Consider the following 15,342-nt stretch of genomic DNA (forward strand, 5'->3'; position numbering starts at 1 on the left):
TCTTGCAGAGTAAACTGATTCATGGTTTTTCGATTTGTATTTTGCATAATTCTTACATCACATATATTTCAAAACTAAATTTTGTTTTGGCGTCATTTGCAAAAGTCGTAGTGTATTTCAATAAGGTGATTTCTTTTTGCCCCACACCTGTTAAATCCTAAATCTCTAAATCTTTTATTTACTTTAAATTTCAAGACCATTACAAATATCAGAACATTTATTATCGTTATATTTTGCAGAACTAAGATATGTAAGAACGCATTGAAATATAAAAACACAGTTTATTAAAATATTGTTCTATAGTCCTGAAAACTTCCAAGGCAGACTCCTTTAATCCAATATACAAAACAAGACCTATACCGAAACAATGGTTAAAAAGAGGCGTTATTTGCTGTTAATGTAATAGTTTAAAAATAGTTTGTTAGTTTACAAATAAGTATAATAAAGATTATTCTTTTATTTGTATATCAACTTAATTGGTATTTTTAATATATTCTTGCATTTTGTGTTCTTCAGTTAAAAACATACCTTAACAATTTATGGCATATAATTGTACGATATATACCTAATTATAATAAAAAAGAAAATAAAACTGATTTTAGGTAATAAATGGGTAATTATTTCTCTACCTAGATAACTACTGTAGCGAGTGGTAATAAATGTGATTTTTATACATTAAATTTGTGATATGCCTTATTATAAAACCTTAGCACAAACCTCTTTAACCACATAGTATCTTGTAATCATTTTCAATATGAAGTATTTAATATTATCTTGTTTAGTAATCGTTTCCTTCATATCAATTACATGTCAAGCATGTAAGTATTGTTTGCCTATCTCTTTACATGCATTCTTAATATCTTGTCAATATATTATAATATAGAGGGTAAAATACTACCAACATGATTCAGCTTAAATCAAAACGATAAAAGTTTTAAATGTTTGCCATTTTAGTAATTTGCAGGATTCTAAGAGCTGCATTTTAAAATATACCGGATGTCACAATAAAATGTGGTTTCTCCATTGTATGTTACTTTATGATACAACTTGCAATTTATTTTATTTTCTGGCAGTTAGTAAAAATAAGGAATTTATAAAAAAAAGTTCTTAAACTTAAGTACATATTTTACTTTTCTTTTTCTCAAATATAAAGTTAAAAAACAGGTCATTATATACTGAACAAATAAATAAAAGCAAATTTACCCTTGAATGTAAATAGTAGTACATTAGCTGAATATTTTATGTTGAGTATAATTAGATTTATAGTTTTTATAATTAGATTATTTAATAGGTTTTCAAAGTGACAATAAGCAAAACAGGAGAATTTTATGAAGCAAAACCGGAATGCCAGAAATAAAATAAAAAATATAAGCAACGAATAAAGCTTATTTTGCAAAGATAACATAAAAGCAAAGTAATTACTAAGAGGACTTTTCAGTAGCACCAAAGAAAAGGGGACGACCAAGATCAAAGTTGCTGCAAGAAGTTGAAGAACACCTACAAAATGCAGGAGTGAGAGAATATCAGTGAAATCCGCCATTAGTAAATTTAAACCTAAAGCTGTTTATTACTAATAGAAGAATTAATATTAAACTTAACAGTCATCCGGGTTGAACTGCGTCGATTATCACTGCGCAATTGCGTAATGCATTGGTTATTAGTGATAAGTGAAGTAGTGTCTGAAGGCTCGGGAGACTGAGACCTTAAAAGCCCTGCAGAAGAAGACATCAGAGAGGATGTCGAAAGCTCGGCGCAGTGAATATATATATATATATATATATATATATATATATATATATATATATATATATATATATATATATATATGAAGAGCGTTATTCCAAAACTTACCAAGTCCAAACTTGTGATTTTTCAGTACGATCGAATTTCTGTTGCTATTGATTTGCATTTGGTAGAAAAAAGTTTTTTTGCAGATTTATTAATCATAACCTTCTAATTAACCACAATTAAAGAAATTTAGGTTTAATTTGTTTTTGTCTTTACAATAAAATAAAAAAGATTATATAATATTCCAAGTTAAACTAAGTCCTTTGAAAAAGTATTAAAAGATTTAGTGAACTAAAACAACAAACAAAGAAACGAATACACTACACTAAAGAAATACTTCCTCATTGTCCACGACTTCTTCCGCAACGTCTTCATTGACATTGCCAACATTCTACAGTGCACGTTTGTAGAACATCTTTTCCTCATCGTTTAACTTGACAAATTTTAAAAGATGTCTGACATTTGCCTTTTTTGCAGCACTAATTTTGTTAATAGCTGGTAACAATGTGGCTGTTTCTAAAGTACGTGACATATTAACGCTGTGACTTTTCAATACACTGTGTGAACATGCATTGCCGGTGTAAATGTTTTGCACAGAAACTGTTTTCTTTTCTTTGTAATAAGTAAAGATTCGTTGCTTAGTTAACTTAAACGCAAACTTTTTTTAACATTTTGCAGGCCAAAGCGTTGTAGTCTTTAATAACCCATTGTTGACCATTTTGCAACACTTCGCAATTTTTATCAAAAATATTGTAATAACCTTGAGGACTTAAAATTTGTTCTTGTTTCCTTATTATTTTTTCAGATCGTCCAAAGACGCGATCAGCCGGCATAAAACTATGGCCTCTTATTGGAAATATGTGCTGAATTTCCTTAAATATGCTATTTTGTACATAACATAATAGCGTAAATATAACTGCAGAATTTTTATTTTGATCAGGACAAGAATCAGAATATAGTTTAAGAGTTGGGGTCTTTCATCTTGGTTTAAAAAAAGGTACTTTGCTTCTAGGTCTCTTTTTTTTTCTAGGTGTTGATAAAACTTTTTCGCTCGTAGCTTATGCAATTTTAGTAAGGTTGAGATTTTGTTACTAACATCAATGCTTGTCGCAGCTGTTGGTTTTATCTTTTTTAATTCACAAAAGGAACATACGTCTGTCCGTGGAGACCAAAACCCAAGTTAAATTGTTTGGCAAATATTTTATGATACTTGGAGTAGGCAGTTATTGGGGCTTTCATTGTGTTTCTAATGCTACACCACAAATTATTTAACTTTTTCACTGACAATTCAGGTGGTAAATAACCTTGAACACTTTTGTTTCGACCATAATGACTACTTCTACATTTTAATCTTTTTATATGATCTATTATTAATAAAGTTGTTTCATTGTCTTTAAGTGTGACTCTAGAACCCCCTCTTCTTTCTGGCCTTGAAGAACCTACACTGAAAAAATAAGCAGCAATGGATTTTATTTTGGAATGCGACATCTGAGTAACTGACTGAAAAGTAGTAACGCATACACGTAGGAGATTACCATCGATTTTTCGTATAAAATAATCATTGCGCTGTTGTTTCTTAGGATTATCTGTTCTAGGACGATGTCGTTGTGGAGTCTGTGGTTGTATAAATTTTGTAAGAAAGTTTTTTTGCAACGCAGCCGATTTATGTTCGTATAGCTTATTAAAGAAAGCTAAAATAAAAATATCAAACATAAGAATACTTTATATACCTACATAAACTAGAACACTAACCTTGGATATCTTCTTGAGTCAATTCATTTTTGGAGTTTTACCCACTGCACTATTACGCAACGTAGACTTAATGGTTTTCTTCCAATTATCTTTATTTTCTTTTTTACGTCGCCCCTTTGAAGAAAGTGAAACAGTCTGTTCATAATTTTCACTCATTATTAAAAATATTTAAGGCACAATAACTACTCCCAAATGTCACAACGGTCACAACAGTTCCACTTAAAAGAAAGGTTATAATTTACCCTCAATTCAAGCGCAGTTGCAATTATAGCGCATGCCCAGAGGACGTAGTAAACTTTGGAATAAATTTATTTTGGAAACAAACTTAAAAGTATGTATTAATTTTAACTAGGACTTGACCATATTTTGTAAAACATGAATGATTATATCGTTAAAGGCGATTCTTGGTTATACGATGCAGTTAAAATCACAATTTTCGATTTTTTGGACTTAGTAAGTTTTGGAATAACGCTCTTCATATATATATATATATATATATATATATATATATATATATATATATATATATATATATATATATATATATATATATATATATATATATATTTATATAATATATATATATATATATATATATATATATATATATATATATATGTATATATATATATATTTATATAATATATATATATATATATATATATATATATATATATATATTTATATAATATATATATATATATATATATATATATATATATATATATATATATATATATATATATATATATATATATATATATTGTTATGATTGTTTATTTTGATTTCAAACTTAGTTTATTGAGCCAATAAAAAAAATTATAACTTATCTGTTATCAAAAGTAAAATAATCCTTATATTACCTGTGTTCGATGGATTCAAAAGATTTTCTAGTTGTCTTTTATCGGGAGGGAAAAGAAAGGATAATAATACAAATATATTATATTACGAATATTTACGTTTCTTTATTTTATATGAACGAATAAAAGAATTATTAAATTCTGTCGTTATCTTATCAATCAGCATACAAGAAAATAAATCAAATTATTATGATAATACGAATATAAAGCTACCTACATTTATATTACGTGAAAAACCAATTTTACTTAAAATTTTCTTTACTTGAAAAAAGAAACCACAAAACTTTAAACTTTTGATTAGCCTAACAAAACCTCAGTTCTTAAATTTGACTGCTAATGACCATGATGTCGAAACGATCCTTCACAGATATAAAATTCAATTGTACAAACACTTACAGTTTATTTTCTTCTTGAGTTGTGTGTTGGAACATACCCAGAAAAGTCCAGTCTCCTCAAAGATGTGATCTCCCCTCTTTGGCATCTCGGCTCTTTCTTTTCGTCTCTGCAAACCTCCTTCAGACTAGACAAAAAACACCTGATTCACTTCTCCAAACTCCGCTACTTATTTATGACACCAGGACCTCCTTTTGTCAACTTGATGCCGTAAGAATACTTTCACATATACTTTATAAAATGCCCACGGTAGATACAAGGACCTCTTTTAATCTACCTTATTATCTCCTTCTTCAAACAATTCACTTCTTTTCGTTACGCCGGTATCCAAAATCACGAACCACACCCTATCTTGAGACACACGACTGTTTCCTTTCGATGACCAAAATATGACTAACTTCTCCTCTCTCATGATCGACTCACCAAATTCCCATTTAAAAACGACCGTCCAAAAAGCTTAAATTGTGTTTACTATGATATTGGAAAAGCCTAATTTCGGTTTCAGAGAAAACTAAATAGCTTACTTTAAAATTGGTTTTTTTCAATACATCATTTATACATATTTCAAAAGATTAGAATATGGTCATTTAATACTCGACTCTACAAACAATGAAGAGATTAACTTACAGGTAAAATGTCTTCTAATTCTAAACAAAGGTTTTTTGATAATTTTGTTTGCAACGGAAACAGGTCGTTTCGCATTTCGATGGATTTTTTTTTATTTATTTTTCTTTGGTTGGAAAAGAAAAAGTATGACAATATATATATATATATATATATATATATATATATATATATATATATATATATATATATATATATGTATATATATATATATATATATATATATATATATATATTTATGTACACAAACTGATCTTTCGAGTATGGCACTTGTAGTTATATTAAAATTAAGTAGATGATAAAATAAAAAAATACATAAATGACACAAGAAAAACCAGAAATTATCAAAAGCAAAAGAAGTTCCTGTAGAAGATATTTAGTATGTAGCTATATACATATAAATATTAAATTACTTATCTTAACAAGGTTTTTCTAGATTTAACCTTTAAATTTTTTAGTCTGGAGTAGTGGGATATAGAGGTATAAAGAATATTTTTATTATAGTCCCCTTTAAATAATTCCGTCTTTTTTAATCGTGGTTACCGAGGTGACGAAGATTAATAAGAGGTAGGAGTGACTACAAGTGATAGTGAGTGTAGGAATTATATGGATAGCCTCTACCTACCCATTTATCTCTTTAAGAAAGTTCAAACATAGTTGGTAATTTATTTAAACTCAAAGTGTTGACAATCAACAGTACGGAATAAATGTTTGTTTACTATATGATAAAAATGTTGTTATAAGCACTTCATTTAAATATTGACTTGAAAAGTAATTTATTCAAAATTTGGCATTCTACAAACTTTTGTAAACAAATGGTTAAAAATTACTGTGGAAATATACTGGCCCAACAGAATAACTAATTCTATATACCTATCACAATCAGAGGAAAACTGGAAATGGATTGGCCATGATTTGAGGAAAGATCAAAACAACATAGCGGGATAAGCAGAATTCCAATCTTAGAAAAAAAAAAACAAATGGAAAGACCAGAAAACAGCTGAAAAAGAACCAGTCAGAGAACACGAGAATAAATTGGAGTAAGACGGTGTGAAGTCAAAAACAGAGATAGCAATAAAAAAGAATGGAAGGCACTAGTACAGAGTTTATGTAGAGAAAGAACAAGAAAGAAGATGCATTGACCCGGCTAGCCAACCATCTTGCACTTTTGGCCAAGAAACGCACACTGGCTTAATGCATAATAACTAGACAGAAAGAGAAAAGATCAACTGAAGACAAAAAATTGATTACTTATACAATCTTTTGAAAGTAGCATGGACATAATATGATCAAAAGGAACTGAAATACATCAACTAAAAAAATTTTTACGTTACATATTTTTAAATGAGCATTGTTATTAGTTACTACTATACAGACCCACAGAAACACCAACCATAATCCAATATTGAACGTTTGGTTAATAATGCGGCTGCTTTTACAACCACTTCCAACCATTTTTCAACAACCGTTTTATTACTTTACAAAAAATTTAAGATAAAAAAATATTTTAATTTTTTATTTATTTTTTGCAGCTTATGTTCGTGGTAGCGATCCTATTGCTATTGGTAAGTATGGAGACATTGCAAAGAATTCCTATTAGAGTAGGCTGTCAAACTTACATATCCCTATATACAAATTGACGAAAATAATCACAAACTGTCAAGACGACTATATACTATAAGTAACGACTCCAACTGCAACGACTATGTACTATAAGAATTTTTTCTAAACGTATTCTGGATCATAGTTTTTCCAACACATGGATATTTCTAATTAACAGTATTTAAAAAGATTTTTAAGAAACTTGAAAACAGCCATTTTACCGTGTTAATGCTAGTAATACTAAAATATTACTAATTAGGTTCTTATCATAAAAAAATATTTTCATCTTTTAAATGGCTAACAATTTAAATAATAATTTAAACCTTTTTAATATAATGTTCTGACAGTTCTGTTAAATTTCTTGAAAGAAAAAGCAGCGTGTTAGCTTGAGTCTCCTGCTTCCTATATATAACTGTTCCACAGCTAGAACAAAACACTACTGCTTACTTCGCGGATGACAGTACCTAGCATTAGGAAAGCTGATAAATAAAGTGGAAAGTAAAATGTCGAATAATATATAGTAAAACTAAAACCACTGTAATATTTAGGATTTAAGAGTTAACGAACAAGACTTGCGAATTATCTCAGAATTATATTGGCACGAAACGGTATCAATCGAAATAGAGCACACAACATACGAAGATATACGAATCAGATGAGTAGTGAGACAGGGTTGCGTCTCATTACCGTTAATATTTAATCTGTATTCGGAATCTATATTCAGAAAAGCATTTTAGACGGAACGCCATAATACAACATTGGAAACCTCACGACGACTAAGAGAAAGAGCACATATGAGGAACAAATGAAAAGTATGTTGCACAGGATAGAGATCGACGGAAGGAGTTGGGGAAGCCTATGTCCAAAAAAAGACGATACAAGGCTAAGAAGAAGGCGGAGTCAAGATCAACGGAATTAGCATAAACAACATAAGGTACGCTGATGATACTCTCCTAAGTTTATTCTTTTAATCTAAATTCAAACAGGGAACATACCCTTGGGTTAATTTTACAATACACAAAATAGCGCTCAACTTCTGGGCCTTATTTCTATCTATCCATGTTTATTGTACCTTACACTATCAAAAATTAAACAAGCCAGCACAACACTTATAAGTATGAAAACATTTTTTACAAGATCAGACTTTAGGTTGGAGTTTAGAATTCAAATAATCACCTGGTACGTTTTCTCTGTCTGGCTCTATGGATGCAAAAGTTGAACAACAACCTTTTGAAAAGAAAAAAGAATAGACACCTTAAAGACGTATATGTATGTATATGCTGAGAATTTCACGGACACAAAAAGTTACTAACGATGAGCTATTTTAGCGCATGAGTAAACAATAAGATCAAAGAAAGTAAAATGCAAGGCTTATGTATTTAGAAGTAAAAGGAATTACTAAATTACTCTGAATTAATCAGAATTTTATTATACAATCAAGTATAAGGCAAATGTCAGTAGTAAGATACCAGAACTCATGACTGAATGATCTGAGGAGATGATTTGACCGCTCATCTGCAGCAATTTTTCAAGCAGCAGTTTCCAAAGCTGCAATTGCAGCTTTATTGCTGCAATTGCAATAAGCATAGACTATTCAGAGAGGATAAAATATTCCGAGATCCTATCAATAAAACAGAATAAAACCTACGTTCTGCGTCAATAGAGCTAGAGGTTAACAAGCTGAAACCAGAACAGTGGACGTCAGTCATCTTAAATACAGAGAAGGTTTAAAATTCTGGTAAAATTTAAAGTCCTAACCAATCAAAAAACTCCCACATACAGCCACATACTTATCCAAAAGTAAATAACATCATACTCAATAATCCACAAAACAAGGCCGATGCTTTTCAAAATTCACTACAGGCCACACTTATCTCCCCGGATAATCTAAATTTCATTGTATGTACACTGAGGACTAACGAACGAAGAGTGGAAGATATACTCCACAACCCTTTATCATACATAGAGGCCCATCCTCATGAGATGGTAGCTTCTGTGCAAGAGGACACCGTGGTAACCTTGGAGAAACACATCTCCTGGCCAAGATGCTATCTATAGAAGATGCCCAAAAAACTTCGAGAGAGTATCATACCGATGCTTACTAATATTATCAATGCATGTCTAAGGCTGAGTTACTTTTCTACCTCTTGGAAAGTTTCTAGCAAAATCATGATCTCTAAACCAGTGAAACCCAAAACCAGTACAGAATCGTACAGACCAATTTTACTCCTAAACACGCTAGATAAAATCTACGAGAGGATCCTCAAGGAAAGTTAAATTCCCAGATGCCTTCTTTATTATTCCCAATTTCCAATTTTGATTTAAAGCTGGTCACTCCACTCAAAAGGCATTGACCGAAGCAGCCACTTTCATCTTACGATACTTAAACAAATATATCGTTCTGAAGCTATTTTCTTGTGGCACTATAAAGTAATTACTATTTAAATGGGAATAAGCCACAATTAAAGGTTAAAGTACATTTATTCGTTCTCGAGAACGATTTCCGAAGTGGAAATTAAAACGTCAATAAACGTACTTTAACCTTTGATTGTGGCTTATTCCCATTTAAATAGTTATTAATAAACAAATATAATAGGCATCTTTCTTGATGTGAAAAGCGCTTTCGATCAAGTCTGGCATGGTGGACATTTCTATCTCTTCAAGCGGACAATCCAAGTAAACAGTCAACAAACTCTCCAATTCTTTTACTCCACTAGCTAGAATCCCACAGGGCTAAATTTGAGCTCCTATATTGTACACAATTTATAATAGTGATATTCCTTCACCCCGAAGAGTTCAGAAACTATCTTGCTATATGCCGATGACACGGCATAACATTCCGCTGGTACCCTCAGAGTGACACAGAGGCACACGTTTGTATTCAACAGAGCACAAATGCAACTAAACAAGATACTAAACTGGTTCAAGAGACGGAGGGTCACCTTAAACCCAACTAAAACTCAAATTGTCTTATTCAGATCACCATGAACCAGAGTGAACGAGGATAACCTGATAACTCATTTATTAGAAGAAAGGCTTGAATACATACCATCGGTATCCTACTTAAGATTTTACTTTAATAAGTCTCTCAATTGGGACGCAGATCTCCAACATATTATTGACAAAATAAGGAAGAGAGATAATCTCCTGGGCGCGTTTTTCAGAAAAAGATCTGGCACCAGCTCCAAAACCCTCTTACTAACCTCTAAAACATTTATAAGACCTACCATCGAATACAAGGCGTATGTCTATGCATCACTTAACAAAACACAGATTAAAAAACTCTGACTACCGTCAGTAATTATCTATCCGCTTTGTAACATAAGTACCATTAAGAACATAATCAAATCTTTCAGCAGAGATATGTACTACGCACTATAAACAGCCTTACAACAGAGCTAAGCTGACCCTCAATTGCCATCGCCTAGGGCACATAAGGTAACAAACTTCCTGATGAGTGTCACGACGCCCTAGAAGTAACTTCCATTTAATATCGCATATAAAATAAGCTGCAATTCAAAAATGCTAATCCAAGAGCCGTTCCCATCTGGTTACAGCAAAGATGCTTTCTTCTCGAGACATGCTAGGCTTTCAACTTATCCTTCCTAAAAAAAGGCTCTCTTCAGCTTGCCAATCTCCTCCTTTAACTTACGTTGCTCTACCGTTCAAAACTACCGCAAAAAAAGGGAGACTCTCCTAGAAGAGGCACACCACCTAAACAGGGTATTAACGTTAGACGCACGCTATATTATGGTAGTTAGAGACTAAACCAAAGTTGTTATATAAACCGCATCTAAACATGGTAAAAAGAAGTGCTTAGTAATATCATTAATGCTAGAGACAAATCAAGGGATAGATTTCCCGGTAAGTCTATCTAAGGATTTGACAGTTTTCCAGGCGGAAATAACTGCAATCCATCACTGCGTGGAAGAAATAGAAAGGCAGGAAAGAACGTTCTGTTCAGTTGCCATCTTTACAGATAGTCAGGCAGCGCTTAAGGCACTCAATTCTGTAGAGGTCAATTCTAAGCTAGTATGGGATTGCGTGTGTGCCCTAAATAAACTAAGAGACCGTAGCAAGGTTACGGTAGCCTGGGTACCGGGGCACGAGGGTCATAAGGGCAATGAAAAAGAAGATGAAATGGCCAAACAAGGCTCATCATTGTCATTCATTGGACCGGAACCCTTCTGCGGAGTTGCCAAATCAGTAACAAGAACGGCTACAAGGAAGTGGGTAGCTCACAAATCTCTGGAATGGTGGAGGAATTCACCAGGACAAAGACAGGCGAAACAGTTCATTACAGAACATTCGCCAAAATTTACGGCAGACCTAATAAGCAAAGACAGGAAAATAGTCAAGGTCATAGTAGGTCTTCTAACAGGGCACTGTAAGCTGAATAGGCAATTGAAGCTGATGGGATTATCAGATGATGACCTGTGCAGATTCTGTCACCTCGAAGAAGAAACAGCAGAGCACATTTTATGTCAATGTGACAGTCTGGCAAATGTGCGGTTCTTTGCATTAGGAGAAGAAAATCCACCGGCAAATAGCTACATGTAAGGTACAGTCTCGAAGCTACTAGACTTTATAAAAAGGGTCAGGCTAGAGAATGTTATCTAGGACTAGAGGGCCACAATAGATCTGAAAAGGTCGCAGTGGAATAGGCCGAAAGGCCACCTCTCTTAATCTAATCTAATCTAATCATCATTAATGCTCCTTAATTATATACTGTTATATACTATATGTACTTATAGACTTATATACTGCTATACGTTACTATAGATAAAAAATTAATTTGCAAAATTTTTACAACTTCGTTTTTTTATAATATCTCATCTCATTTTATTACATAATTACATGACATGAATAAAAATAAATATAGCAACATATCTGTGGGAATCTAAAAACAAAGACTGTTGATCAAATAAACAAAATTATAGAGCAGTAAGTCATGAGCCTCCAAAAGACTCTAAAGACATGTGAATGATAAGAAATTCAGCTCTTTTACATCACTTAAATAAAGAGATATATGAGAACAAACTGCTTATTGGTCAGTTGTCTACAGTAAAATAATCATGATCAGGTGGTTTAAATCAAATTAACCAAACTCAGCTTATTGTACCATTGTAACTTTTTCCCAACAGTTCTGTAACACACTTTGTTATTAACTATAAATGTTATGTTTTTGTTTTAGATTTACTTCGGTGTCCTTCGAACTCGCACCTAGCATGTGCACCCTGCTGTCCAGAACCTAGCTGTCAAATACGAATTGTATTTTGCAGAGCTGAAAGATATTGTGACCAACAGTGCAAACCTATTTGTATATGTAATGTAGGATATTTGAAGGATAACGTTACTGGCAACTGTGTACTACCAGAGCAATGTCCAAAATCTACAATAAAACCTACTTTATAGTACGTTGCTCAGATATATAACTGAACTTTTTACATATTTGTCTTTTTATTTATATTTGGTTAGTATTAAGGTAAACTATAGATTATTAAAAAAATATTTAATAAATCTAGTAATTCAAATAAAAGTCTCATTTACACTCTTCAAAAGCGTCAAATTTACTCATCTTTTTTTTATCATAAATAGTGGTTTTATAAAAATAAAAATTATATCTTTATAAAACATAGGCCTTTAGCTATTGAATGGCATCAACTTTAATTTTTAAATGTGATAAACACAACAGCTGTAAGTTTTTTTAGTTTTTGTTTTGACTTATAACAGCTATAACTCAAAGCAATAAATAAGGGGTTTAAAAACTTTTTGAGCAATTATTTTTATTTCTACATAAAAACATAATTGACCAACAAGAGAATCCGTTTAAAGTTAGATCTCGATTTTAAAAAAAGTTCTGGCCTGTGAAATTTATAAAAATTTAATAATTTTTAACAATTAAACGTAAGGGGAAGGGAGGAATATCGACCGCAGGGTAATATCGATCACTCTCAAATTTCATCTAATTGACATCGCAGAACAAAACGAATGCGCACATGTTGAACGCATTAACAATTGAAGGGGTGAGTGGATGAAGGGAGTAAGTGGCATTTTTTAAGAAAATGAGTTATCCGCATGGATGAAGGTGGTAAGTGCTAAATTAAATTCTCCTCTTATCCCCAGCCTTCTATGATTTAAAATAACTGAGATAGCCAGCGTATGAAGGAGGAAATTGACCATACTACTTTAAATATCTAGTGAATGAAGGAAGTAAGTAACAAGATAAAGTACTCACTTCCTTCATCTATACCACAAAGAATAAAAAGTTTTGAACTACAAGTAAATTCCATATGATGAGATCGTTGCTCTTCCTGAAAATGGAAATGAAGAGGCTCTTAATTTGCCCACTAAAACCAAGAAAAAAATATTTCCACTAAAAGTAAAAGTAACTAGAAAAAGACAGAAAAAGATTAAAGAATGGAAAGTGCGAGAAAGTGGTCTGGCTTACATTTCTAAAATAGGCCAAGTAAAACCCGTTAAAACCGTTAACTCTGGGATTTTGTGCAATGAAAATTGCCGCTACAAGTGTTCTCAGTCAATAACTGTAGAAGAAAGGGAATCAATATTTTCTTTCTACTACAAACTAGATGTAAATGCAAAAAACTGCCTTCTTTTTAAGAGCATTAAAAAAAAGGGAACCAATGAGAAAGAAAACTGGAGCATTAAAGCATAAAAGTGCCACCTACCAATACAATGTAACTTGTAGTGGATGGCAAACTACCGTATGCAAATGGGCTTTTATTTCCTTGTTTGCAATCAGCTTGAAAAAGGTTGACCTGATCCAAACTTCAATAAAATCAGGGAAAAATGCTCCTCAACCGGACAGAAGGGGAAACACGCAGTCAGACTTAACAAGACCCCTGCTGAAGTTGCTGCTTACGTCATTGAGCATATTTCCAGTTTCCCAGCAGAAGAGTCGCACTACTCCAGGCATTGTAATATTCACAAAAATATCTTTCACCGCAACTTTCGATCCCTAGAATGCATAAACTTTACCTAGACAAATGCCGAACTGACGGAAGAACTGAAAAATTTCAAATAAAAGAGGCTACATACCGATTCATTTTTAATAATGAATTTAATCTGTCTTTTGGTTATCCCAAAAGCGATACATGTAGCACATGCGATTCTGGCAAAAGTAATGAAGAGCACGCTGAAAATTACAAATCAGCGTTTGAATCTCAAAAAGCAGATAGAGAATTTGCTAGCAAATCAAAGAACACTGTGTATGTAACATTGGATCAAAAGCAAACTATGCCTCTACCTAGGCTTAGTACCTCGAAAGCCTTTTGTCTTAGACAAATGTGGTTTTACAACTTAGAAATCCACATAATAACCAAAAATGTGGAAAAAACCGTTTTCTGCACATGGACCGAAAATCAAGCTTCCAGAGGTAGCTCGGAAATTTTTAGTTGTTTGCCCGGCACACGGACTCGTGTGCCGGACAAAATAAAAATTTTTTGATGGTATATTTGTTTCAGTATCTTGTGGGCAAAGGCATCTTTAAAACGATTGAGCACAAGTTTCCAGAGGTAGGACACTCGTACTTAGACTCGGATAGAGCATTTGGAAGTATTGAGAAACGACTAAAGAAACATCAAAACATTTACATCCCTGATGAATATCGTGATGTGATTGTTTCTTGAAGCAAGAAAAATATCGTGATAGACATGCAACATTACTTTAGAGACACGGAAAATATTATGAAAACCATGAAACTAATTAATAGAAAAAAAGATCTTCTTAATGAAAAGGTTAATTTCAAAACTGGAATCAAGTGGATTCGCGTAGATATCTTTGGATCATACCTTTTCAAGAAGTCTTACGATTACTACACACCTTTCAAAATAGTATATATCCTCAAGCAGAAAAATTTCCCATCCCTTCTACCTGAAGAATTCAACATTCCAAGACATATCCAAAATACTGGATCCTTAAGCAAAGAAAAGGTAGACAATCTAAAAGAACAGCTTTGCTTCATTCCAGAACGGGATAAGTGGTATTATAAAGCCATCATAGAGCAACAAAAATTGTAAGAAGGTGGTACAATGTCCTTAGACTGATTCAAAAGCTACTTAGAAATTCAGTGTTTGTCAGTCTTTTGTAAAACCAAAAATATAAGTGTTTACTTCACATCCATGTTATTTTTTTCCTGATTATAGCTCTTATTCAAAAGAAAATGCAAATATTTATCCTAGATAAAGGAGGTAAGTCCACATACCCCCTTCATTTTGGCATAGACATAATTTCTAACACAAAAAAGTTTTTGGATAAATGAGGTAAGTACAAATATATATTTTTCAAATAAGTTTTTAAAAAT

At 32.2% G+C, this 15,342-nt stretch overlaps 1 protein-coding gene across 1 annotated transcript; it reads left to right on the forward strand.

Annotated features, from left to right (window-relative positions):
• Positions 1-735: 735 nt before the first annotated feature.
• LOC140440949 (uncharacterized) lies at positions 736-12,588 on the forward strand. The gene is made up of 3 exons (XM_072531304.1): positions 736-818; positions 6,950-6,982; positions 12,214-12,588. Exons 1-3 carry the CDS (start codon positions 755-757, stop codon positions 12,432-12,434), a joined length of 318 nt encoding a protein of 105 aa, XP_072387405.1. The 5' UTR covers positions 736-754; the 3' UTR covers positions 12,435-12,588.
• Positions 12,589-15,342: the final 2,754 nt, after the last annotated feature.

This window comes from Diabrotica undecimpunctata, chromosome 1, assembly GCF_040954645.1.
Source record: "Diabrotica undecimpunctata isolate CICGRU chromosome 1, icDiaUnde3, whole genome shotgun sequence".
NCBI classification, from domain to species: Eukaryota; Metazoa; Arthropoda; class Insecta; order Coleoptera; family Chrysomelidae; genus Diabrotica; species Diabrotica undecimpunctata.

Coding starts and splice junctions, on each gene's coding strand:
- LOC140440949 (XM_072531304.1), top strand. CDS start 755: ATGAAGTATTTAATATTATCTTGTTTAGTAATCGTTTCCTTCATATCA. Junction 819..6,949: donor ATCAATTACATGTCAAGCAT/GTAAGTATTGTT, acceptor TATTTTTTGCAG/CTTATGTTCGTGGTAGCGAT. Junction 6,983..12,213: donor TAGCGATCCTATTGCTATTG/GTAAGTATGGAG, acceptor TTTTTGTTTTAG/ATTTACTTCGGTGTCCTTCG.